Source organism: Coptis chinensis, chromosome 9 (assembly GCF_015680905.1).
Source record: "Coptis chinensis isolate HL-2020 chromosome 9, ASM1568090v1, whole genome shotgun sequence".
Lineage (NCBI taxonomy): Eukaryota > Viridiplantae > Streptophyta > Magnoliopsida > Ranunculales > Ranunculaceae > Coptis > Coptis chinensis.
The window spans coordinates 55109762-55136981 of NC_141464.1; the positions used below are offsets into that span (position 1 = coordinate 55109762).

The 27220-nt window shown below is 37.9% G+C and overlaps 2 protein-coding genes across 2 annotated transcripts; both read left to right on the top strand.

The window, feature by feature from the left end:
* Window positions 1-6809: 6809 nt before the first annotated feature.
* On the top strand, window positions 6810-9061 carry LOC147476765 (trimethyltridecatetraene synthase-like). The gene is made up of 2 exons (XM_086582678.1): window positions 6810-7905; window positions 8322-9061. Exons 1-2 carry the CDS (start codon window positions 7024-7026, stop codon window positions 8955-8957), a joined length of 1518 nt encoding a protein of 505 aa, XP_086438804.1. The 5' UTR covers window positions 6810-7023; the 3' UTR covers window positions 8958-9061.
* A 4836-nt stretch (window positions 9062-13897) lies between these two features.
* On the top strand, window positions 13898-15918 carry LOC147476766 (protein FAR1-RELATED SEQUENCE 5-like). The gene is made up of 4 exons (XM_086585821.1): window positions 13898-14174; window positions 14340-14449; window positions 14571-15636; window positions 15812-15918. The coding sequence occupies exons 1-4, from the start codon at window positions 13898-13900 to the stop codon at window positions 15916-15918; spliced, it is 1560 nt and encodes a 519-aa protein (XP_086441947.1).
* Window positions 15919-27220: the final 11302 nt, after the last annotated feature.

Here is a 27220-nt window from a genome sequence, read left to right on the forward strand (position 1 = left end):
AATATCGCTACATTAAGCATAGTCTAGTCTAACTGGGGTGTAAGCTAAGCTAGTAATATAGATCAAACCACATTAGTGTTTGTTTAACCATCTCAGTTGGAGGAATTACAGCAAAATGCATCACAATAAGTAGTCCAGGAAAGTAGAAACCTCAAGAGATAATGTGCATACTAGGTTCTGCGTAGGGGAGAGGAGAATTTCCAAGTTCTCAAAGTATAGAAATACAAAGCGAAGTGCAAATTCTCTTCCGTGGCAACATAATGCAAATTTTTCTAATAGATTCCATCTATCCTTTAAACAATTTTCTAATTGGAGATATATGCTTAAATCATCAAAGTGAATCACTTTACCAAAAAAAAAATCAAAGTGAATCACAACTTAGTCATAATCAAAATCAAGAAAAACCTTTATTTCTATTGTTTTTTAGTTACTTAAAATACGAGCTAGGTGATTAATGCAAATGCTCGTCTAAGTAAGCAAACTTTGTATGAGCAAGAAGGATAATAAAATCTTTAAAATAAACAAGATTCCCGTAGCGCATGTCCAAGACTCCAAACACCACTTCCAAGTCTAAACTACACTACTAACGAACCATATAGTTTAATAGTTGTAACATATCCCATAGTACAAAAGGCCGGTAAGACTAAAAGATGTAGCAGAGCGGAGACATATGTACTGCAAAAGCATACTAGTGCATGTTTTCAGAAAATCAAGTGTTATATCCTTGCTTTCATATTCATACATCCAAATTCATGCTTGGCAGTGACAAGAACAATGCATATGCTGGAAATTATATACTCACTCGTTCACACATTTGGCTAGTGTCACTAGTATAAAGCTACTTTGTTTTTTCTTATTATTAACACTATACTCCTACCCCCACACACCCTCTAATAGTAAATAAGGTGGACATACCATACATGGGAAAAGAGAAAATGCCAAACTTGTCACTTCTAGCTGAAAAGCAGCCACCACCTTCATCTACAGACCAACATCGAGTAGCCTCCTTGAAAAAACTGTCAAAGATGTGTTAATGGATATTTCTGATAATGTTTATTGATGTTTCTAGTAGTATATATACATGAATGCAGAGATCTCCTAGATCCACATATCTAGGAGAAGATAATCCTTACTAAATACACAAGATATTTCTAAATACATAAGATACTTCCTAATACTAAATATAGTAACAAATATTCTAACACCCCCCCCCCCCCCTTAAGTTGGTGCGTGGATATGCACATGCCCAACTTGAAAAGAGTAAGCGCACCCCACGCTTGGATATGCCTGGACAAGGGCGCGCCCCGCACTCTTGTCTTGACGAACCTCTAGGAGAGTAAGCGCGCCACGCGGTTGGATATGCCTGGACAAGGGCATGCCCCACGCTTTTGTCTTAGCGAACCTCCAGGAGAGTAAGCGACCTCACGCTTGGATATGCCTCGACAAGGGCGCGCCCCATGCCCTACCTTATTTCAGCACCCCCTCAAGTTAGTGCGTAGATATCGCACATACCCAACTTGACAAGAAACTCATTAAACACCTTGCTAGCCACTGCCTTAGTAAGGACATCTGCTAGTTGGGCTTAAGACTTTACAAATGGAAAAGTAATAATTCCAACTTCAAGTTTCTCTTTGATAAAATGTCTATCAATCTCCACATGCTTCGTCCGATCATGTTGAACAGGATTATGAGCTATCTCTATAGCTGGCGTATTATCACAATACAGGTTCATTTCCACTTTTGGTTTAACACCCAAGTCCGTCAACAAGTTTCTCAACCACAGCAACTCACATACCCCATATGTCATACCTCTATATTCAGCTTCAGCACTTGATCTCGATACTACTGGTTGTTTTTTACTCCTCCAAGTCAGAAGGTTTCCACCTACAAAAGTGATGTATCCTAAGGTAGACCTTTTGTTGTCGGCTGAACCTGCCCAATCTGCATCAGTGTAGCCTTTTACTTTTAGGTGATCATGTTTTGAGAACAATAAGCCTTTACCCAGAGCAGATTTCAAATATCTCAATATGCGCTCTATAGCATCCATATGAGGTTTACGTGGGTCATGCATGAATTGACTCACGACACTAACCGTATACGCAATATCTGGCCTAGTATGCGATAAATAGATCAGTTTCCCTACAAGCTTCTGATATCTACCCTTATCGGTAGGAGTTGCATTCAAACACAGAAACAACTTGTGGTTCTGGTCAATGGGAGTATCAACTGGCTTACATCCGAGCATTCCAGTCTCAGATAATAAATCAAGAATATATTTCCGCTGGGATAAGAAAATACCATTTTTTGATCGGGCTACCTCAATCCCAATGAAATATTTAAGGTCTCCGAGCTGTTTCATTTCAAACTCAGAAGCCAGATACTGTTGTAAACTAGAAATCTCCTCATGATCATCACTACTCACCACCATATCATCAACATAGATAATCAAAGTAGTAATTTTACATCTTCTGTGTTTTAAAAACAAAGTGTGATCCAAGTTGCTTTGTTTGTAGCTGAACTTTTTCATAGACTTGGTGAACCTGCCGAACCAAGCTCTTGGAGACTATTTTAACCCATACAATGCCTTCTTTAGTTTACAGATCATTGTTGTATCTGAGTATTCTAGTATACCTGGGGGAGGATCCATATATACTTCTTCAGTAAGATCTCCATGCAGGAAAGCATTTTTTACATCAAACAGAAGAAGAGGCCAATCTTTGTTAGCTGCTAATGATAGAAGTACTCTCACAGTATTGAGTTTAGCAACCGGTGCAAAAGTTGCTTGATAATCTACACCATAAGATTGTGTATACCCTTTCGCAACCAACCGAGCTTTGTATCTCTCAATAGCCCCATCTGCTTTAAGCTTGAATGTAAATACCCATCTGCACCCCACTGTCTTCTTTCCCTTTGGTAAGATTACAAGTTCCCAAGTGACATTCTTTTCGTCTTTGCCATTTCTTACGCCATAGCTTTTCGTCCATCTCGAATCGCTAAAGCTTCCTGCATTTTACTAGGAATAGAGACAGATGATAATTGGAGTACATAAGATGCATATGACTTGGACAACTTGTGGGATGACACATGATTCCTTTTGGGATATTTCACTTTAGCTTTAGGATCAGGTTCATATTTAATTGGTGGTTGGCCATGGTTAGATCAAGGTGGAAGATGATATTGAACTCGTTCAGAATTAAGACTAGGTAGGTTAACATCATGAATATTATAATCAACAATAAGACTAGGTAGGTTAACATCATGAATATTAAAATCAGCAATAAGACTATGTAGGTTAACATCATGAATATTAGAATCAGCAATAAGACTAGGTAGGTTAACATCATAGATATTAGAATCAACAATAGAGTCAGGTGATACCTCTAATGGGTCTTCTAGAGAAGATTGTTCTGGAAAAGATTGGATTATTGGATCCGTTGTAGGAGGTAATGTACTACCATGGATTTGATCTTCACATCATTCATTTGAACACTTAGTGGAGGTTGCATCGATGACTTATTCTATTGAGTTTGTATCACTAGGTGATTGTGGTCTCGATAAATCAAAGACCATTATATCATCATGATTCTGCATTTCATATCTATTCCCCCCCTGAAGGGAAGAATTAGTGATCTCTGTATAAAAAAGGTCGTGTTCATGAAAACTGACATCTATTGAGACAAAAAAAAATTTAGACGATGGATGATAACACTTATAACCCTTCTGAGTTGAGCCATACCCAACAAAGACACACTTCAATGCACGTGGATCAAGTTTGGTGCGTTGTTGTGTATGTTAGTGAACATACACAACACACCCGTAGATATAGGGTGCTAAATGAACAATGGGTGGAAGCGTATAGTGATCAGAAAGCACATCTAAGGGTCTCCGAAATTGGACAACACTAGAGGGTGTATGATTCATTAAGTAAACAGCAAAGTTCAAAGCCTCGCCCCATAAGTGAGATGGGACATGACCACCAATTAATAAAGACTGAGTAATCTCTAAAAGATGTATGTTTTTTCGTTCTACAACCCCAATTTGCTGAGGGGAATAAGAGCAAGAGGTTTGGTGTATAATACCAGCCGAATGCAGAAAGCCAGTCAATTCCTTTTTGAAATACTCACCCCATTATCAGAGCGAACAACCTTTATAGAGATGCCAAACTGTGTGAGCACCATCGATGGAAAAGGGAAAAACTATCTGAGACATCACTTTTTATGTTTTAAAAAATATACCCAGGTCATCCGAGTGCAGTCATCGACAAAAGTAATAAACCATTTCATCCCGTTATGTGTAGGACGTGGGGCAGGACCCCAAACATCTGAATGAACTAAAGAAAAAGGAGCAACATATTTATTATCACTTGAAGGGAAAATAGTGCGATGGCTTTTCGCCATTACAATGTTTTCACAAACAAAATTAGAAAGACTACAACCATTAAATAAAGAGGGAAATAATCTCCTAAGATAACCAAATGAGGGATGTCCTAGTCGTCTATGCCAAAGCCAAATCTCTTTTTTATTTTTATTAACCTTATCGTCACTCATAACATGAGCTTTTACTCCTTGATTGGATCATTGAAAACCATCCTCCAGATAGTACAATCCTCCACTTTGTTTACCACTGCCAATCCTCTCCTTGGTATGGGTGTTCTGAAAAATACAGTGAGTGGGAAAGAACAAGGCAACACAATTATTAGATTTGGTTAATTGGCTAACAAAGAGAAGGTTACAATTTAGTGACGGAACAAATAAAACATCATGAATAGATAAAGAAGGGGACAAAGGTACAATGTCAATACCAACAACTGGAGATGACACACCATTAGCATTAGTAATGATTGATTTTGGACAACTAGAGGAGAAATGGTTAAATTTATATTGATCGCAAGTCATATGATCAGTGGCACCCGTGTCAATTATCCAATCACTATTTCCAGTAAAAGCAATAAGAGCAGAGTTAGATATACCTGACTGGACAACAAATCCGGCAGCAGTGACTAAGTGACTCTTCGAACTTGAAACCTCTGCCTTATAGTTAGAAGACATGGGAGACGCCTTACCCTTTGGATGCCAATCTGGATAACCATGTAGCTTAAAGCAGGTGTCAACTACATGGTTATCACCATTACAATGGGTACATTTACGAACTCCTTTCTTTGAATCAGGACGAGCAAATGATTTTTGAGCCGTTATAGCAGTCCCTTCATTAGATGTCCCACCAAACATGGCATCCTGATGATTCGCCTCAGCACAAACCATGGCATAAACGGACTATATGTCTGGAAGTGGCTTAATAGCAAGAACTTGACCACGAACCCCATCCAAATGAGAATCAAGACCGGCAAAGAAAATATACACACACTGAGAATTAACCTTTGTGGTATATTTCTTAATGTCATTGGGACACTCCATAGTCGCGATCTTTCAATAAGCGCCCAATTTCACGCCATATTTTTTTCGGTTTTCCAAAATAAGGAATAAAGAACCTCTATTTTGGTGGGTGAAATTCCCTCACAATATAGCCGATAACCGCCCGATGCATCTTGGCTAACATGAGTAAGTTTGTTAAAGATATCATTTGCTTGGCCGTAGATAAGCGAAGGAAAATTGACTGATGTCCTTGGTCATTGATCAAGAAGCTAAGGCTTGACCGCATGGTTCGCCCCTCCCAAGCTTCATATTCCTCCGAATTTATGTTTGTTGGAGCAGCCTTAGTACCAGAGATAAAGTCCCAAAGTTTTCTGCCCTTGATCTTGTTCTGCGCATTCAATGACCACTCGATGTATTTAGTACCATTAAGTCGTTCTGGAGTAATTAGTGAGGACATCTTTTTCATATAAAGATTAGACATGACCGCGAAATCGTTATTGGAATGCATATATAACGGAATTATTATTGGTAGTTAAGTCTGTCATTATGATATAGAACACAAATAATGAACTAGATAAAAAAAGACAAGAACGATAAGTAGGAGAAGGTAATAAATAGTATGATATGACCAGAAAAAGAAACCAAACACCAAAAAACTCCGATTCCTATAGTAATGGGGTAGTGGAAAGGAAATCGGAGTTGGCTCTTGATATCATGTCAAAGATGTATTAATGGATATTTCTGATAATGTTTATTGATATTTCTAGTAGTATATATATATAAATACAGAGATCTCCTAGATCCACATATCTAAGAGAAGATAATCCTCTTACTAAATACACAAAATACTTCTAAATACACAAAATACTTTCTAATACTAAATATAATAACAAATATTCTAACAAAAACAAGTAAAAGACTATTAAGACAATGGATTTTCATGTTGCTGTAATTATATTAGGCTGAGTCCAATGGCCCCATATCCCCATAAAAGTGGAGTAGGAAGTGGTATGGTGGTTTTTTACTCCTCATCCGGATTTCACTCTATATATAGAGAGTTATTTTGAGGAATGCAAAGTGCATTCTACACGCGATCAATTAGAGTGATTTGGAAAAACACAAATGAGAAAAGCAATAATATGCCATTTGGCTCCATTTGAAGTGGAGTAGTATTGTTTGTGTTCCAACCAAATTTGGAATGTATCAAACTACTCCAGTTATTGTGAAGTAGAATGTTTCACACTATTGGTTGAACAATTACTACTTTGTATCCTCGTAACACTGTTTTTTAGAGGAATATGGATAGTGTTTTTTAGAGGAATATGGATAGGGAGTTCTCAACCATTGAACTCAGCATTAGTCAGACAATGGGATGTCCATTTTTGACTTTTTGTCCATTTCTACATATTTAATCTTATATATGTGGTTGTCATTGCTGATGAGAGATCGCTAATTCACTATAGGCATCTTCTACTGGAGTCAAACAAAAATATGATTAAGATTATTAAGATAAGATGATCACTCATCAACACCTGGTAATTATATTCTGATAAAGAAACAAGGAGAAATTTTTCACTCAAATGCTATCTGTAGGACTTGAGTCGTACAATATTTGCGCAAGTTATCATCTGCACATCACATCTTCCTAATAATGGAAGCTGATTCATGGGTGTTGTTGGCTGCAGCAATATTTGCAACTTCATTTCTGTTCTTATTGAAGGGATTCATTAGTCGCTCTCATTTAAAACTACCACCTGGTCCAAAACCATGGCCTATCCTCGGAAACCTGAACCTTATTGGTTCCCTACCCCATCAATCCATCCATGATCTATCCCAGACATATGGACCAATGATGCAACTCCAGTTCGGTTCATTTCCAGTGGTAATTGGCTCATCGGTTGAGATGGCCAGAGAGTTCCTCAAGATCCATGATCTGAACTTTGCCTCTCGACCATATACCTCTGCTGCCAAGTACACCAACTACGACCAGAACGATATGTCATTTGCTCCTTATGGTCCACATTGGCGTCATGCGCGTAAGATATGCGTTGCGGAGTTGTTTAGCATGAAAAGACTTGATTCTTTTCAGTACATAAGGACTGAAGAGTTACATTTATTCCTCTCTGATGTCTACGCTTCATGCGGTAACCCAGCGACGCTAAAAGACCACTTCTCAAACTTCACTCTCAACAATATATCCAGAATGGTTTTGGGTAAGAAGGTCTTGGACGAATCCGAGGAATTGAAGAAGATAATAGAGGAGTGGTTTGTGCTTAACGGGGTGTTCAACATTGGCGATTATATACCAGGGATCAACTTCTTAGACTTGCAGGGTTACGTGAAACGGATGAAGGCATTGAGAAAAAAAATTGATCATTTTCTTGAGCTTGCAATAGATGAACACATTGCAAGAAAAGAAGATAAGTTGAGTAAGTTCATGACGAAGGATATGTTGGACGTGCTATTGCAGTTAGCTGATGATCCGAATCCTGATCTTAAACTCTCTCGGCTTAGAATCAAAGGCCTTACCATGGTATACTATACTAATTTGTCTTAAATATTTTTTATAAAAGTTGGCATAATTGCCTAGGTCTTTTAACTTTTAATTTTCAGAAGAAATGCTATGGATTCACGTACACCGTTTGAGAGTTGCACCATAATGAATTATTTACAACAATAGCTTGGGAATAAAAAACGTGTCACTGATAAACCCATTTAATCTTAGGAACGCGCAGAACCTTATTGTCTTTTAACAGAGGCGAGTTTACCAAAAGAACATGGGGGTGCAATTTTTCGAGGGTGAAAACTGCGCTCTCATGTTTTTCAGGGAAACTACTGCGGCTGAACCCCAACTCACAACTACCACGACTCATTTTAACCACCTGGGATGCCTCTTTTTATTTTCAACTTTCATAGAAGAAGCTTTATACTATTCTTTGTTCGTTTTAGGACCTATTAGCAGGTGGGACTGACACCTCAACAACCGCAATAGAATGGGCAATGTCAGAACTATTGAAACATCCTGAGATATTTGAACAAGCAACTGAAGAGCTAGATAGGGTAATTGGGAGAAATAGATGGGTAGAGGAGACAGACATACCAAACTTACCATACATAAAAAGTATAATGCTTGAGACAATGAGAATGCACCCAGTGGCACCATTACTAGCACCGCACTTGGCTCGTGAAAATTGCAAAGTTCACGGCTGCGACATTCTACGAGGAACGCGAGTATTTGTAAATACATGGAGCATAGGGCGTGACCCGACATTGTGGGATGCACCAAATGAATTCCGACCTGAGAGATTCAAGGGAAGAGAAATTGATGTCGTAAAGGGTCAAAATTTCGAGCTACTGCCTTTTGGATCTGGGAGGAGGATGTGTCCAGGCTATACTCTTGGGCTAAAGTTGATTGAGTCTGGTTTGGCTAATCTTTTACATGGATTCACTTGGGAATTGCCTAATCAAATGGAACCTCAGGATTTGAATATGGAAGAAGTTTTTGGACTCTCTGTACCGAAAAAAGTTCCATTGGTCGTTGTAGCAGAACCTCGTCTACCACATAACCTCTATTCAGCCGTGTAATTTAATGTGTGCCGGTTGTTGTTGTGTTGTTATTTACAAAATAATCTGGACAAGCCTTCATCTGTTTTTTGTTTCTATTATGCCAAATGGGATCTTGAAAACAACACGAGGAAGTTCGGAAATAAGTGCTCAACCAGAATATAATAGAGCTTGATTTAGTTGGCTGCAGAGCATGACACCCGAATCTCTTTGTATAGGCAGAGCACATTATCCCGTAGAAGGTAGAATTGTCTATAGAAATCAGGGCTGGCCCTGACTTCTATGAGGTCCTATGCGGGTTCACTTAAAAGAGACCTTTTTTCTCTTATTCTTTTATTTGGGAATGGGCTTTTGTAATAGATCTTTTTTTTATTTCGGCTTTGAAACATCATAATGGGCTTTTAAAAACAGAACGGGGCTTTTTTTTTTTTGGATTAGATATGGGGCCCTATGCAAGGCATTAGACAGCATAGAAATAGTAGTGGTGACTTTATGCTTGTAATATGGAGGAAGTTGGGAATCAACACCAACTACTTAGCTAAATGTCTGGCCATACATAAGGGTATAGAATGTGCAGTACAAAGGGGGTGGTGCAGATTATGGGTTGAATCTGACTGGGAAGCCGCCATAGCTGCATTTGGAACTGGGAACCTACCATGACACTTGTGGAACAGATGGAACGTTTGCAAGAGAAAACTTTTGAACCTGAAAATTACGTACACCTATATGGAGGGAAGTGAACTTCTCGACTGATCAGGCGGCAAACCATGCAACAACCATAGACTAACAATAGAACCTTTGTATGTGAAGGCAAGCCCCCGTGGTTATCCAAGTGGGAGGTCCCTAGTTTGAATTACTTTATATTTGTACACTAGAGTGAGAACTGATGTCTCAAGTCTCCCTAGTTTCCATTGTACTTTTTCTTTTCCCTACAACTGCATTTGTTTACTCACTAACTTATGGATAGAAAAGGAAAACAATGGAATGGTCCACTATGGAATATAATAGAGAGGAAAGGAGTGGGAGTAGCTTTTCCAGTGTTTCTATTTGGAAAACTATATATGGAAAGGAATGGAAAAGTAAGAAATGGAATCGGTTGTGTTTGTTATGCAAACTTTAGGGAAAAGAAAGGAAATCTAAGAATTTTTTTGACAAAGTGCAATTTGTTTAATCAACATATGACAACATGTAATAGATCGACCTGCAAAATCAATCATATCCATAAGATCACAAACTAATTATTTTTATTCCTCATTCATCACAAAAGTAGCATAGCTAGGTGTGGTAAACCATTCAACGTCGTTTACATCAATATATCTAGCCTCAACTTAGACGCTTGTGAGGAGGAACAGTCAGAAAGTACATTTTTAGGTCCTCATCACCCGATGCAAACAACCCCATTGCATCCACCTTCTCGTCCTCGTTCAACTCTTCAATCTCCTCAATAACAATAGAAATCTTACCCCAGATAATAGCATTTGCATTGTTCTTCTCAATCAAAGCATTTGCCACATTTTGAAGAGGACCACGCATTCCACAAATGTCTTCCTTATATGTGAACTTGCGCTTCCTCGTGGGAAATTTGCCAATTTGGATAGGTTAGTGGTTGCTTGGGAAGTTCCAACGTTGTAGCCCCCTGCTCTGTCTCCAGTAGCTAGTGAATCCTCCAAGTTTATATGCATGCCTTCTCCAAGAAACGGGTCATGGGATTGGGATGACATATTCATGTCCATAGGACCACTTCCATTGTCATCCGTTGCAACAACCGTCTTTTGTATATTACCTGTAAAACCCAAATTTTTTGGGCTTTGGGCTTTTGACTTCAGGGATTTATTTTGTGGGCTGAAAAATAGAAAAGGGGAAAAGTCTTTTCTCTCTCTCACGCATGCTCTCATAGGTCGAGTTCGACCACCTCTCTCTCGAGGGTTTGGCGTCCCTCTCTCCATCTCGAGTGAGACATTCGGCTCTTTCTCTTGAATCTCTTATAATCTACGGTTTCACCGCTATTCTCTCTCAGAAAGGAAAACCAGTACTTCTATTTCTTTTAATTCTAAATATAATTGGTTTTATTTGTTGTTGCAAAGTTAGTTCAATTCCCAATTTTATTAGTCTATGAATCTTGGATTCTAGATGTTCTATTGCTTATTGTTTGTGAGTTTGATTTCTATTTTGTGGTGAACTTTTACGTAAAAGAATTATATCTATGGCTATGGAGGGAGTTGCTGGAATTTCTTTCATTGCTAATCTTTAATGTAAATATTAGGTATTTATTTATGTTTTTGGTTTGTGGGTTACTGGACGCAAGGGAGTCTAATGTTGGGTATACATTCTTAGTCAGTGAAGTGGTAGGTTGGCCAGTGAAGTGGTAGGTTGTATTCCTTTATCATTTGTTATAATAATGACTAATGGGTAGTACTTACAAGTTAAATTAAGTGAATTAGGGACTGTATATAGAATGATTATATCCCTTCTTGTTGATTTGTCCATGTTAGTTTGTTCTTAAGTGACCTGCATCCTCTTCTATTGGAGTACGACTCTTTTGCATGAGTTTTCTATCCCTTGTGAATCACGTGTACAAGTAGTATTCTAATGTTGTACCATTGAGTTCTAATATTGAACTGTCGAGGTTGAAGTGTTGAGTTCTAAGGAAGAACTACGTATGGCTTGATCCCTAGAAGGGTATGTAGGCAGCCACCTGGCACAACTGCTTCCATAGGTAGATGCCCTCCCCATAGAGTTATTTGTTTATGATGTTTGATCGTTATTTTATATCGTAACCATATATATATATATATATATATATATATATATATATATATATATATATATATATATGTGTGTGTGTGTGTGTGTGATGGGAGAGCACGCTATCTTTGTAGCCACATTGTGGACCTGACCAATCCACACCCATTGATCTCGTGCATCAACACAACTGATCCTATGGACATAGTCCATTCTTCTCCAAAAAATGAAATTCCAGAAAAACAAAATTTCAGAAATCAGAAAAACAAAAAACACGAAATATACAAAAATCATTGTTTACCTTCTTCTCAAAAAAAGTGTTTAACACTTTTCGATGTCGGTGTTTAACACTTCTCGACAAAAACAAAAAAAACAAATAAACAAAAATCAGTGTTTACCTTCTCTCTTTTAATCTTCTCTCCAAAAAATCAGTGTTTCACTCGAAAACAATTAGCTAATTAACCATTGTTGAATTAAGGTGTTCATTGACGAATCAATCTTCGTTTCATGCTTGGTTTTCTTAAGTCGGAGCAACCTTTATTTTCACAGGTTTGTTTCTTCCATTCAATCAAGATTTTGTTATTCATAAATTGGGATGTTACTTCTTTTTTATGGAACTAATTGGCGTTGCTATGGGTTTGTTTGATATTTGTTTGCTTTATAAACATTTAAGTGGGATTGAATTATTAATTGAAGATATTTTGTTTGTTTACTTGATTTGATTTATAAGAGATGAATGATTCAAAATAAATAAATCATTAAATCAAGCAATGAAGTTATGAACTTATTGTCTCTCCTGTTGATATCACTAGATTTTTATTTGAGGCCATTTGAACTCTGTCAGCGTTTTGAATTCTGTCAGAGTTCGGTGAACTCTATCAGAGTTTTGAACTCTTTCAGAGTTTTGAACTCTGTCAGAGTTCGGGAACTTTATCAGAGTTTTGAACTCTGTCAGAGTTCGGTGAAGTAGCATATTCGGTGAACTCTGTCAGAGTTTTGAATTATGTTAGAGTTCGGTGAATTAGCATATTCGGTGAACTCTGTCAGAGTTCGGTGAAGTAGCATATTCGGTGAACTCTGTCAGAGTTTTGAATTCTGTCAGAGTTTGGTGAATTAGCATATTCGGTGAACTCTGTCAGAGTTCGGTGAAGTAGCATATTCGGTGAACTCTGTCAGAGTTTTGAATTCTATCAGAGTTCGATTTTTGAATTCTATTGATTTGGGTACTGTTTTCTCTATTAATTTGGGTACCGTTTTCTCTATTAATTTGGGTACAATTAACGTACTGTTTTCTTTTGAGGCGTTACAATTTCTTTTGAGGGTACAATTTCTCTATTGTACCATTAGCTGAAACGTTAATTGTACTGGATAGACTTTGAAAATTCAAAATGAGTGATAAGAAAATTAATTTCTGTTTTTGAATGGTTTTTGAGGCAACAACAGATATGGTTTTTGAATTTCCTTATGCATTTTCTTGACTACCCTTATTATACATTTACACTTGTGACTTGCTTAAATGGACAACAATTTGTTTGAGTTGTAGTTGCTACTATACTTTGTTCACAATGCCCTTGTTTCCACAATTTTGACATTTTTGTTATCGTAGATGGGACGACTCAATATTGATTGATGAAGTCGGAGAGAAAGAAGAATACGGTTCAGGTGAGTTAATGTTTCAATTTTATTTTCGATTTCTACCAACGAATTCAATACTGTATTATTGTACCGTGTTAGTTTATTTGTTTTTTTTTGACGTTGACACATTTATTTGCAGTACCCGAGTCTTTTGTGGCACCTTCTGTGGCATTTTCTTCCTCTGTTCAACCTCCGGAGTTTGAAGTGGAAGTGGAAATTGTGAAGCCACCATGTTTGGGAATGTGTTTTGAAACTCTTGAGGCTGCAAAACAATTCTATATAGATTACGGAAAATCGTTTGGATTTAGTCCCGTAATTCGAAGCTCTGAAAAATCAGTTTCTCGTTCGGATGAAGTTAGTAGTGCGTTGGGGTTTATAGAGATCGAGGAGGCAAAAATAAGAATGTGGATGGAACTGAGAAAGAAGTGAGAAAAAGAAACACAAATACAGTTAAATATGGGTGCCTTGCTTCAATGAGGGTGACAAAGCAAAATAGTGGAATCTGGAAAGTGATGAAATTTAGTTGCGAGCACAATCACAACCTGGTTAGTCCGCAAAAAGAATCGTATGCTGTTAATAGAAATATGCCTGCTGCAGCTAAGGTGTTGATTGACTCATTTCGTGATGGTGGTGTACCTGTGAATAAAGTTGTTGATATACTTGACGGAGTACAAATTGGTTTTGATGATAGGGATTGTTGGAACCATTTGGGCCCCTCGAAAGAATACAAGAAACCGGTGAGAGGTGATGCTACCGCGGTGCTTCATTTTTTCAAGAAGCAAAGTATAGAGGATCCTAATTTCTTTTATGCAATACAGATGGATCATGAAGCAAGGGCCATTAATTTTTTCTTGGTAGATGGTCGGTATTACATTACAGCGGTTTCAATATTTTGGTGGCGTGGTTTTCTTTGATACCACATATCGTGAAGAATGTATATGAAATGCCATTAAGCCCCATTTTTTGGAGTTAACCACCATATGCAATCAATCCAATTTGGTTGTGCACTACTTTTGGATGAAACAGAAGATTCTTTTCAGTGGGTTTTTGAGACTTGGCTTGGAGCTATGGGCGGACGTGCCCCATCTGCAATTATCACAGATCAAGATAGAGCTATGACTCTAGCTGTTGGTACGGTATTCCCTAATACTCTACACAGATTCTGCCTATGGCATATTATGAAGAAGTTCCCTGAAAAACTTCCAAATTATTATTATCTAAGTCAAAATTCAAAAAGAATTCAAACATTGTATTCAGCAAATATTTATTCCTGATGTGTTTGAAAGGAGGTGGGCAGAATTGATGTCTAGTTTTAAGTTGGAGGAGAATGAATGGCTTCAAGAGATGTACAAGATTCGACACAAATGGGCTCCAGTTTATCACTTGGATACTTTTTATGCCGGCACTTCGACTACCGGGCGTTCTGAAAGCATGAATTCTGTTTACAAGAACTTTTTCACATCTACGACAACTCTTAGAGAGTTTGTAGTGAAGAATGATAAGTGTTTGATGAGGATTGTTGAAAGAGAAAAAAAAGAGGATTATATTACTGAACACTCGAATCGGATTGTAGGCGGTAATTCATTTCTCTTGAAGAGTGCAGCAAGTGTATATACAAGGAATGCGTATGATAGATTCAACCAAGAATTCGAGTTAGCTGAAACTGAGTATGTCTTGCATGATGATGAAAAAGGTACTGACGGCAACAGAACCTACACTTATAAGTCGCGAGTTACAGGTGACGAGTGTGAATGGAAGGTGAAGTTCAACCCAGTGACAAAAGAAGGTAATTGTGAATGCAAAACTTTTGAGTTTCTGGGGATACCTTGTGGACACCTCATAAAGGTATTTCAGAGTCGTGATATTGAGATTCCCGAGCTCTTTATTCTTAAGAGGTGGATGAAAGGGGCAAATAAGTATAGAGCTGAGTATGACCGTGGACTGGTAAGTGGCCATGAGAACTGTGAGGTACTGAGAATTACTCGACTTCAAATGGTTGCTAATCAATTGGTTTATGAAGCTGCGGAAACTGATTCAGCTTACCAATTAATGCTACAAAGACTGCAAGAACTGTTAGTGGAGCTCAAGAAACAGAAGGAAGTTGACCCTGGTGTTTCAGTTGTTAATTCATGCACTATTGCTGATAGTTCAGCACCGCCACTTGACGACCCATCCCAAGTTTTACTTTTGAATCCTAACATCTCTCAAACAAAAGGAAGAAAAAAAGTCGTAAAGATTTATAAGAAAACTAAGGACAGTGGTAGAATAAAAGGGGGTCTTGAACAAGCATGCGCAAAAGCCAAAGCAAAGACAGAGATGAGATGTACATGTTGTAACAAAGTTGGTGTTAACCATGACAGATGAAATTGTCCTGAAAATCCAAACAGAAAGAAGGGCCCAAGTAAGTATAATATTGTTTCCTTAAGCTTAATTCGTAGTATCCTATCTTACACAATTGCCTTTAAAACTTAACGTTTTCCATTCTTTTTGATTTACAGTATTGGATGTAGAGATAGAGGACAGAGACGACGACGATGAGGAGAACGAAGACGAGGATGGGGAGGAGAACGAAGACGAGGGCACAAATGATGACGAATATGATTGAAGCTTGTATTTGGCGCGAAAGGTTTTGCAAGTTGCATAGCTGTTGCTGCTTTGCAAGAAGCTGCTGAAGCTCTAACATATGATAACATTTCCGTTTATCCAGTTTTATCCTGCTCGTATGGACCCTAGCAAGGAGTGGTGGTGGGTTTGTTTGAGGACATGAATATCTGTGCCATTCATGTCATCAACTTTATTTGGTGGGGCTATCAGAGTTATGGAATTGTGAAAAGTTTTAGTGATTTGAGTTTTATTTGGGTTTTAGTTATTTGGGTGAATTGTCAGAGTTTTAGTTATCATAGTTTTAGTAAACTATTTATTCATTTTGGAACCAATCAGAAGTTTTAGTAAATTATATGAACTTGATTATATGTCAGAACTTGATTACCTTTCAGAAGTTTTACCTGTCAGAAGTTTTAGTAAATTATATGAACCTGATTTTATTAGAGGTTGCATGTTAGAGGGAAGGGCTCAGTGAACATCCATTTTCATGATTTGTCGAATCACGAAGATATAAACAGTTGATTTAACATGTATGGATGGATGGATGGATGCATTCTCCACATATAAAGTACACATGTATAACAGTTGATTTAAACGTAATTATGCATGTAGTAATTATTGATGTGTACAGTGATTGGACTGGACTGAAAGACAAAATTCGAGGCTAAAACAACCTGGCTAGGTGATTTATGAAGAGAAGAAATCCAGTTTTTCGGATATTTGCTTTCTCACCAGGAGAGCCATCATCAGAGCTTACCACTGTTCATCAGGTACTATGAACAATTGCATGACGGACATGAAAGCTCTGCACAGATTCAATCTTCCACATAAAGCGAGAAGAGCCCCCCAAATTATTGAATGCTATTGGCTTCCTCCAACCCCGGGGATTCTAAAAGTGAACGCAGACGGGAGCTCAAGGGGAAATCCAGGTATGGTAGGATGGGGCATAGTTCTAAGGGACTACAAAGGAGATTTCTTGGGGGCAGCAGCAGGGGGGTTGGGCATTGCAACTAACTACATGGCGAAAACCGTGGCAGTTGTTGAAGGTATTGAGAGAGCCTTGGAATTGACCTGAAATACATTTGGGTTGAATCAGATTCTTCCTCGATGGTTAAAGCTTTTCAAGAGGACACAAATTACATTGGAAAGTTAGAGCTAAATGGAGGTGAAGGAGAAAGCCACATGGATTAATGTCACCGCAACATGGCGAAACTAACTTAGGAGCCGGTTGTTCGAGGCATGGAGCAGCGTTACAAAGGGGGGAAAGTAAATGGTGGGACAAGGCCCCCTTTCATGAGAAACCTGGAGAACCAGTTCACTACCTACTTTCGTTTCTCTTATTAATTTTGGGCTGTAATAGGTGGGTACACATATGATGATACTCACACTAGGCAACTTTTACTCTACTTATTCTTTTTCTTTGTAACTTTCATTTTATTATTTTAATCAATTACCTTTTAGCGGAAAAAAATAGGTAGTCTGTATTGCACACCAAACGGTGTGGCCATGCCGTTTAGGATTTGAACTTGGATAAAAATGGTGTTGTCTATTATTTTTGCCTTCCGAACGGTGTGACCACACCGTTTGGACTTAGTCCCAAACGGCATGGCCACACCGTTTGGGATTTGAACTTGGATAAAAATGGTGTTGTCTGTTTTTTTTTGCCTCTTGAACGGTGTGACCACACCGTTTGGACTTAGTCCCAAACGGCATGGCCACACCGTTTGGACTAGGTCCCAAACGGTGTGGCCATGCCGTTTGGAATTTGAACTTGGATGAAAATGGTGTTGTCTGTTTTTTTTGCCTCTTGAACGGTGTGACCACACCATTTGGACTTAGTCCCAAAGTCCCAAACGGCATGGCCACACCGTTTGCCTTAGTCCCAAACGGTGGATGGCCATGCCGTTTGTCTATTTTTTTGAACTTGGATAAAAATGGTGTTGTCTGTTTTTTTTTGCCTCTTGAACGGTGTGACCATACCGTTTGGACTTAGTCCCAAACAGCATGGCCACACCGTTTGGACTTAGTCCCAAACGGTGTGGCCATGTCGTTTGGGATTTGAGCTTGCATAAAAATAGTGTTGTCTATTTTTTCCCTCTTGAACGGTGTGACCATACCGTTTGGACTTAGTCCCAAACAGCATGGCCACACCGTTCAAGAGGCAAAAAAACAGATGTTTAGTGTTTTGGCAAAAACATTAAGTTCTGCAATGACAAGCTGTGACAAACTAAAATGCGTAAGTTTTCGGAGTGTAAAACTAGTACGGACTTGGTTTAAACACAACGAAGCTATACTATGATTGCAGCTGATTTTTCTGTCTAGCGTAAAAAAAAAAACAAGTAGTATCGACAACGGATCAATACATGAAACAATCAATTCCACAAAAATGACGCGCAGCCCGGTAAGTAGTATAACTGTTTACTAATCGACAACAGGCGCCCTATTAAATTCAATGCACGCTAATAGCGTAAACATAACCAAAGGCCATTCTTTGGCATTCCGTTTTACTAGATCTTGCACCAAAAAACCCTAAGATCTTAGGTGAACATCAAAAGAATGACAAGTCCAAAGCAAGATCACTATCATTTCATATTTCAACAATGTGACACCATGTGAAATACATTGTCCGAATTGCGAACATAAAGCTAAGTTGCTACATATCAACAACTTGCACTTAAAAAAGAGTCCTAACATAACATTTTTTGACTACAAAGAGATTTCCAATCTAACTTTCTGACTTTAGTTGTATATCTAACTCTTTGTTCTTTATCTCCTTCCTGCAAAACAAAAAAATTGAATAAACAGATTAGTCAATCAAAGTTAAATCAAACTGCTTTATTAAGGTATGACAGAAAAACTAACATCTCCACTTGCTTCCTCATGTTCACCATCTTCCTCCACCACCATTTGCCTAATTACCCCCCAATAAAAACACATGAATCAGTATAAATACTACCACATATGTCAAATCCAACACCAAATCTAGAAACCTCATTGATTGGAAAACTCTTGAACTTAAGTCATGATCAACTCTCAAAAGAACAAAGAAAGACAAATGCCAATAAACACTCCCCACATCATCTCAAACAAAAAGTATACAACTCTGTAGCACTCCCCGCATCATCTCAACTAATCCAAACTGAAAAGTAAAGCAAAACCCGCATCATCTCAAATGCCAATAAACACTCCCCGCATCATCTCAACTAACAAAAACTGAAAAGTAAAGCAAAACCCACCAAAAAACAAACACAAATTCCAACTAAAATGATCTCCTAACTCTTTCTTTAGCTCCAAGACACACAGTACACTTACAACTCTCGGTCGCTAAATAATCGAGAGTTAAGAAAGAAAGAATCTTGGAATCAATACCCTCATTTCGGTCGCAAGACAATAACTCAGAAGCATTGCACAATGCATGAGCATTTTTTATCTACCGGACAAAAACAAAACCACCCTCACTTCCCACTTCCCCACTTAAAACTCTAAAAAAATAATACAAGAACCGATAAACACTATTGAGAACCCGATAAACACTATTGAGAACCGATAAACCATTGAGAACCGACAAACAAACCATTTCCATTTCCAACACTCGTCCCCAACACAAGATAAAAGGAGGTAAACTAACCAAACTAACCACTAAACCCTAAACTAACCAAACTCAACATACCTAAATCCTATGCTCCTTCACGATATCGTCCGCCAATGAACTTGCACCGGTCAAATTGTATGCCTCCATGAACTCAAATTGCATCGTCACGGAATCGCATCCCACCCAATTGCAGGCCTTAATTGAGCAAGCGAGAAATTTCATCGACGACGGGGTGCTGTCAAAATTAAAAAGAAAAACTACATTAGTATATAAATTTACATTTATAAAATACCAAAACAAAACAAAACAAAAATTAACATTGTAAGATATTAACTCACCAGATTATGATATGGATGACTCTATAGGGAGTAGTGACTAAGATGATCAGGGTTTATCATTCGAATATGACTATTGTTTTCATACCAACTCATGTATCTACTAATACACTCCCATGGATAAGACGGAATGGGTCCTCGTTGTTTAAGTTGAATCAAGTGATTCTGCCATTTACTCTAGTAGGAAGACGTAATATTAAATTTCACATCATACCCACGTCCGGAAGTAGTTAAGGCCGAGGTCTTTTTGGTCTTGGGGATCTCGAGGGTACAAACCGCATATGACCTAACCGACGCGACAACCCTCGAAACATTTATCGCTTTCGACATTATCAAGAAAGCATATAAATCCCTCGAAAAATGTTATTTCATCCACCGGCCGTGTAGCTCGGACTTCAACATAGGGATACCATTCAACCTGTCAAATAGCATATGATCGAGGAAATTAATCTTTAACCACATACTAATAATATCAATTAATAAATAAAACTATTTACATACAAAAATGCTTACATCGGTACAAGTCATATTATCAATGGTGGTTCGGGTATGCTTCAATGCAGCTGTTGTGTTAGCATAAAAAGAGTGAGTAACTGAGTACTTATTAGCACGGGACATGCTCAACTGATAGTCCTCATTTGGGTATGGCCTGAACACCGGGAAGTACTCATAAATCCATGCCTACATTAATATAGACACCCAGTTAATATTGTAATAGATAGATAAAATTGACATTGAAAAGAAAAACAAAAAAATTAATACCTGTAGGAGAGTGAAATAGCCTGAAACACCCTTCACCTTGGCACTTGTGGCAGTCCTAAGACCTTCGCACAAGTAAGCCGGAAGGTCGCACCCCACGCCGTAGTCTCTCGATCTCGGCAAATTTTGAAAGCGCCTCGGATAACAAACGAGAACTGCAGTTCCAGACGTGTCGGTGAAGGCGGTACATCCAAATAAAAATAACAAATAAGCTCTCACAGCAAACTGCACCTCTTTTTGGGTTGACACCTTCTTCACAACAACCCCATTTTCATCACGTAAATCTTCATCTCGTTACCTTCCCAAAGAACTGCTTCATCAAGAAATCCATCCTAACTTTGGAAGTGAACTTATTGGATTTCATCTCCAAGATCTATCTTATCCATGGGTATGCCAAGATCTTTGTGGAGGAGTCTTTTTGTTCTGTTCCAAAGGTCAAATCGGTGTCCCTACCACGCTTTGCCTCCGATCGAACTCCTAAGAGTTGGGAAACATCGCCCAACGTGATTGTCATCTCGCCCACGGCATATGAAACGTGTTGGTCTCTCGGATGCCACCTCTCCACAAACGCAGAGAGACCAACACGGGATCCCGATGCATGTATACACCTAAGACCAGAGCACATAAGCCGGTCCTTTGAAGCTCCACGTGAAAAGTAGAACAATCTGAACACTCTCCGGTGATATCCCATTGTACCAACTTGTTTAGGTGCCCATGGCACTTCAACACCCCTCGCTCCGCCTAAAACAACAAAAACTTAGTATTAATGTATGCACAAGTTTCGTAATACAAAATTTAAATACTAATAGACACTATATGATAATATTACCGCCCCTCCCAAACATCGCGAGCCACGCGTGCCTTTGCATAGTTATACAACAGATGTGACACACAAGGGCCACCTCTATAAACACCTCTCTTGAACTCCAAGTCATTGTTAGACTTTCTCACAATATTCACTGGAGGTACAGGTACATGGACTTCCTCGTCATCCTCGTCATCCTCCTCCTCCTCCTCTGCGTCCTCTTCCTCCTCGTCAGTCTCCTGTTCTGCATCATCAATACCCTCTTCTTCACTATCAACATGACTTAAAACTACACTCTTCCCACGATCCATATTTACGTCATCGTCATCTACATCTACATCTAAATCTAAATCTAAATCTACATCTACATCTACATCTACATCTACATCTATATCTACATCACTCAGAACTGTCCCCTTTCTTCTTTTTTGATTTCCTAACTCTACACCACTTACAACATTACTGGGATCATCCGCTTTCCGATCCCCTCTACGAACTGATGCCAAAGTGGTTGTTCTCCTTCATCTCTTTTTCTCAGGCTCCTCATCGCAACCCGAACTACTACTCCCCCCACCTAACAACTTCTTAGCACCCGTGAAAACACTTTTTGCTGCATTCTTCACATTCACATTCTTTGTTCGAGGCATTGCTATAAAATAAATAGGAGTTAAAAATAAGACATTCAACTAATTCAAATTGTTGCAATACCAACGTGAAAAAACAAAGAACGAAATAAGGCGGTGTGCATGCCAATCTATATCTAAGGTGTGCATGCTATCTAGGCAAACTATACTCCTCTATTAAATCCCCCCTCCACACACTAACAAAAAAAACCCAATCTAATTCAAGCATACGAAATCGACTAGGAAAACTTTGCGAGAACGACTCATGTAAAACTTTAAAGCCGCCATGGAGATAATGAACATCGAAAAAAGAAGCACATTTGTAAAACGAAAATAGTCGACGCGGCATAAGAGAAAGACAATATAAGAGCTGAAGCTCGATGGGGAAAATGAAAGGGCCATAATCTCACGAGTGGAGGAACGAAGAAAGACCAACATCAAAGGGGAACAACTATCGATACTCGATCTTAAGTCTCTAACTAAAAAACTAATGAATATGAATTGAGTGTAGAAGCTATTAAAGTCATAGTTGTATACATAGCACATCAAGATGAAGAAGCCAAATAAAACTGTAGAGTCGAATGCATCTACTTTGCACATATATATATATATATATATATATATAGGAGGCATTATAGAAAAATTGCTATCAGTTATTAAGTTGGATTCGAGCATATGGCATAGATGCAAGTTAAATGCAGCCACGTGGTCTTGAGTTTGAGAGGCAACGTTGTCGGTCGGCGATATACATTAATGAATTTTTGGCGTCTCTCTTGCTAGTTTGGGACGTCCAACATAAACTAAAATGTCAAAAACTTTTAATCTTTTGTACTTGCATGATCTTCATGGCAAATTCTTAGCTGGAAAGAAGCCTTACGACCATGCACGAGAGAACCAGGGTAGGACGGTAAGTAGTCGGGACCTTAATTAGTTTAGTTAAGCGTCACACTCCTACTATGATTTGCATGTACAAAATGGGTGTCTAGAATTCAAAAGAATTGAATCAAACATAACATTATATAAAAAAATATATATATATATATAGAAAGATAGAACAGTTACCTGAAACAGAGCTATATATTTATTTTGAATCAAGCAAGCCATACTCCAGTCGATATGGCCTCAAATAAAAATCTAGTGATATCAACAGGAGAGACAATAAGTTCATAAGTTCATTGCTTGATTTAATGATTTATTTATTTTGAACTTGGATAAACATAACATTGATGTCTCTGTCTCCATTTCTATAAATCGAAAAAAATAAAAATATAAATAACTTAAACAATCAAAAATCTCAATGTACATAAACAGTGTAAATAACTTAAACATCAAAACTTTGACAGAGTTCAAAACTCTGACAGAGTTCAAAACTCTGATAGAGTTTACCGAATATGCTAATTCACCGAACTTTGACAGAGTTCACCGAATATGCTACTTTACCGAACTCTGACAGAGTTCAAAACTCTGAAAGAGTTCAAAACTATGACAGAGTTCACGAACTCTGATAGAGTTCACCGAATATGCTAATTCACCGAACTCTGACAGAGTTCACCGAATATGCTACTTCACCGAACTCTGACAGAGTTCAAAACTCTGAAAGAGTTCAAAACTCTGATAGAGTTCACCGAACTCTGACAGAGTTCAAAACTCTGACAGAGTTCACTGAATATGCTAATTCACCGAACTCTGACAGAGTTCACCGAACTCTGACAGAATTCAAAACTCTGACAGAGTTCACCGAATATGCTACTTCACCAAACTCTGACAGAGTTCACCAAATATGCTAATTCACCGAACTCTGACAGAATTCAAAACTCTGACAGAGTTCACCGAATATGCTACTTCACCGAACTCTGACAGAGTTCAAAACTCTGATAGAGTTCACCGAACTTTGACATAGTTCAAAACTCTGACAGAGTTCAAATGGCCTCAAATAAAAATCTAGTGATATCAACAGGAGAGACAATAAGTTCTAATTTCATTGCTTGATTTAATGATTTATTTATTTTGAATCATTCATCTCTTATAAATCCAATCAAGTAAACAAACAAAATATCTTCAATTAATAATTCAATCCCACTTAAATGTTTATAAAGCAAACAAATATAAAACAAACCCATAGCAATGCCAATTAGTTCCATAAAAAAGAAGTAACATCCCAATTTATGAACAACAAAATCTTGTTTGAATGGAAGAAACAAACCTGTGAAAATAAAGGTTGCTCCGACTTAAGAAAACCAAGCATGAAACGAAGATTGATTCGTCAATGAACACCTTAATTCAACAATGGTTAATTAGCTAATTGTTTTCGAGTGAAACACTGATTTTTTGGAGAGAAGATTAAAAGAGAGAAGGTAAACACTGATTTTTTGTATATTTCGTGTTTTTTGTCGAAAGTGTTAAACACTGATTTTTTTGGAGAAGAAGGTAAACACTGATTTTTTGTATATTTCGTGTTTTTTGTTTTTCTGATTTATGAAATTTTGTTTTTCTGGAATTTCATTTTTTGGAGAAGAATGGACTATGTCCGTAGGATCAGTTGTGTTGATGCATGAGATCAATGGTGTGGATTGGCTGTGTCCACAATGTGGCTACAGTAACTGTGTCCACAATGTGTGTGTGTTAGAGCGTGCTTAGTGTGATCTGTCTAATATTGGGTCCTTATGTATTTTTGCTTGAAAGAACTGATATTAAGTGATTTAGGTTTAATGTTTTACGTATATCATTTGGTTACAAATAGATAGATGCGGTAATGGCACTGAGAGTAGTTTTACCATAATTTAAATATCTATTGCTATGGGTGTCATAATTTCTAGTTGTGTTTGTATCCACCCGATTGCCATATTAGAGTTATCTTTATTTGTTTAGTTTGTTTAGTCGATATTAATTTGGTATTCAAGTGATCTGGCATTTGTCAATCCTTCATTTATGGGTGTATTTGGAATATGTAGGGTTAGATGGTTTTGTTGAGGTTGTTTTGGTAACGTGGAGATGTATGTATGTTAGTTGCATTGAATAAGTCTTGTACGTATTAGGGTTTCTAGGATGTTGTTTGTATATTTATAGTTTTCTTCTTATTCGAGAATTGGTTACTTGACTTAACTTGCATTAGTCGAGATGGTTAAGCAGCTGGTTCTATGAATCAATATATCTTCTAGTAGTTGAATTTACGACTGAGGTATGAGGTTTTATATTTAGTTTGGATGTATTTCTATTAAATTTTTAGGTTATGACAGGTTTTATATTTATGAAATGTTGAAAATACAGAGGAGACTCTGCCCAATTTTTTTTCTAGAAAAGTCACGTATCTTAGATATATAATTGTTTGAGATTTGGGGCGTTACATTACCACATGCAACGTTGTCCCCAAGCACCTCGATCGGCCCATTCCAATAACCTTGGTAGTGGCTTGTCCTTGTACATCTTGAGCACGTTGTTGGCCTGCAAAATTTGTTGTGAATGGCTAACTGTTAAGAGACCAATTAAACAAGCACCGACTCGGACAACAAAGTAAAATACTGTTGGGAACTGGTGTTAGAAAACATGAAACAATGCTTAGTAAAAAAACACGTAATTACCTTTATTGCTTCCTCCCACACTGCTGGATCATTTTCTATCATGTTAGTATCGGAGTTCCAACCAAAACCACTAAAGTTTCCTCTAATATCCTTGTAATGATTTGCCATATTCCCCATTGTTTTCATTCTATTTCAACGTGTTTAATACTAATTTCCTTCAATTTCTCTTTCATTGCATCCTTCACACCCACATACATGGTTTCCTTTCTCCACCCGCGTGCACCTTTAAGACCCCGCGCAAGATGTTCCACGAAAACATCTAACATGACACTATCCATATCAGGTGTCTAGTTAATTCTTTCAGTAACACTAGTTGGTGGTTGGGGTGTCTGTTGTGTAGGTGACATCCCTGCTAACACCATTAAATGATTAGAAACACCCATATACATAAGCATACATATGCATATATACACAAACATATACTTCACCAACATAAACAATAACCCATAAAAGAATATCAATCACAATTTACATAGTTAAATGACACATAGAAATTTAAAACAAAACATAACACTTTGTCATCCTTGACTATTAAAATTCATATGGCGCTCATTCCATATAGTGTTGGCAAGAGTGGTCTTGAACATAGTCCACTCAGAAGTCGGGGTGAGAGTACTAACACCTTGAGCTTGGGTACCGGTATTCCCGTTTCCACCTTCAGGTCCTCCCATCCATTACCAACATCATCTAGATCTATGTCTTGTATAAAATTGTGTAGTATACAACAAACTACTATCAAAGCAACCTGTGTATGTAGTATGTACAATATAGAAAGGGGATGTCCTCAGATAAGCAATTCTCTTCTTCAATAGACCAAATAAAGTACACTCAATCACGTTACATAATTGTGAATGCCTAAAATTAAATAACTCTTTATAGTTTTGTGCTTCACCTGTTTGGTCAGATAAGTGATATCTAGTTCCACAAAAAGGAACTAAGAAGCCTGCTGGGACAAGTGGAAATCCAGTATCACCAAGGTAATATTTACCCGGTGGAATGATTAACTTGTCTTTTTGGTGATTCATAGCAGCTCTCAACAACTTACTATCATGAGCGGAACCCTCCCATCCAGCTAATATGTATGTTATCTTCATATCAAAGGAACAAGCCATGAGGACATGGGTCAGGTCACCTTTCCGGTTGCCATACCTCGGTTGATCTTCTATGGTACCATTGCTGGTATGTGAATACCATCAATCACACCAACACAATCCCATAAGACGAAAAAATAATTTAGAAAAAAAAAAAGTAAATAACGATCACCACCTAATTTAAATAAATAAGTAAACAAAGTTCAAAAGCAACTAGCTCGGCTTTACCTTAAAGTATCTCATGGCCTAAGCTTTCAGATTACCGCCGGTTTACAGGGAATTTGTTTGACGTGCCTGCTTTACATATTCTCTCCCAAGCTTTAATATAGTTCGTAATACCGTATGTATAATGCGGTGCACTGTTTCTGATGACCTTACCACAGTAAAAGCGCCATGCCTTATGCGTGTGTCATGGCCCACAACAAGAAGAAACATAGCGACCTTTTCTCTCAAAGATACCCACCTACTATCAGCCAATCGTTTCTCTTTAAGTTTTTCGCACAATCTACCAAAACCATAT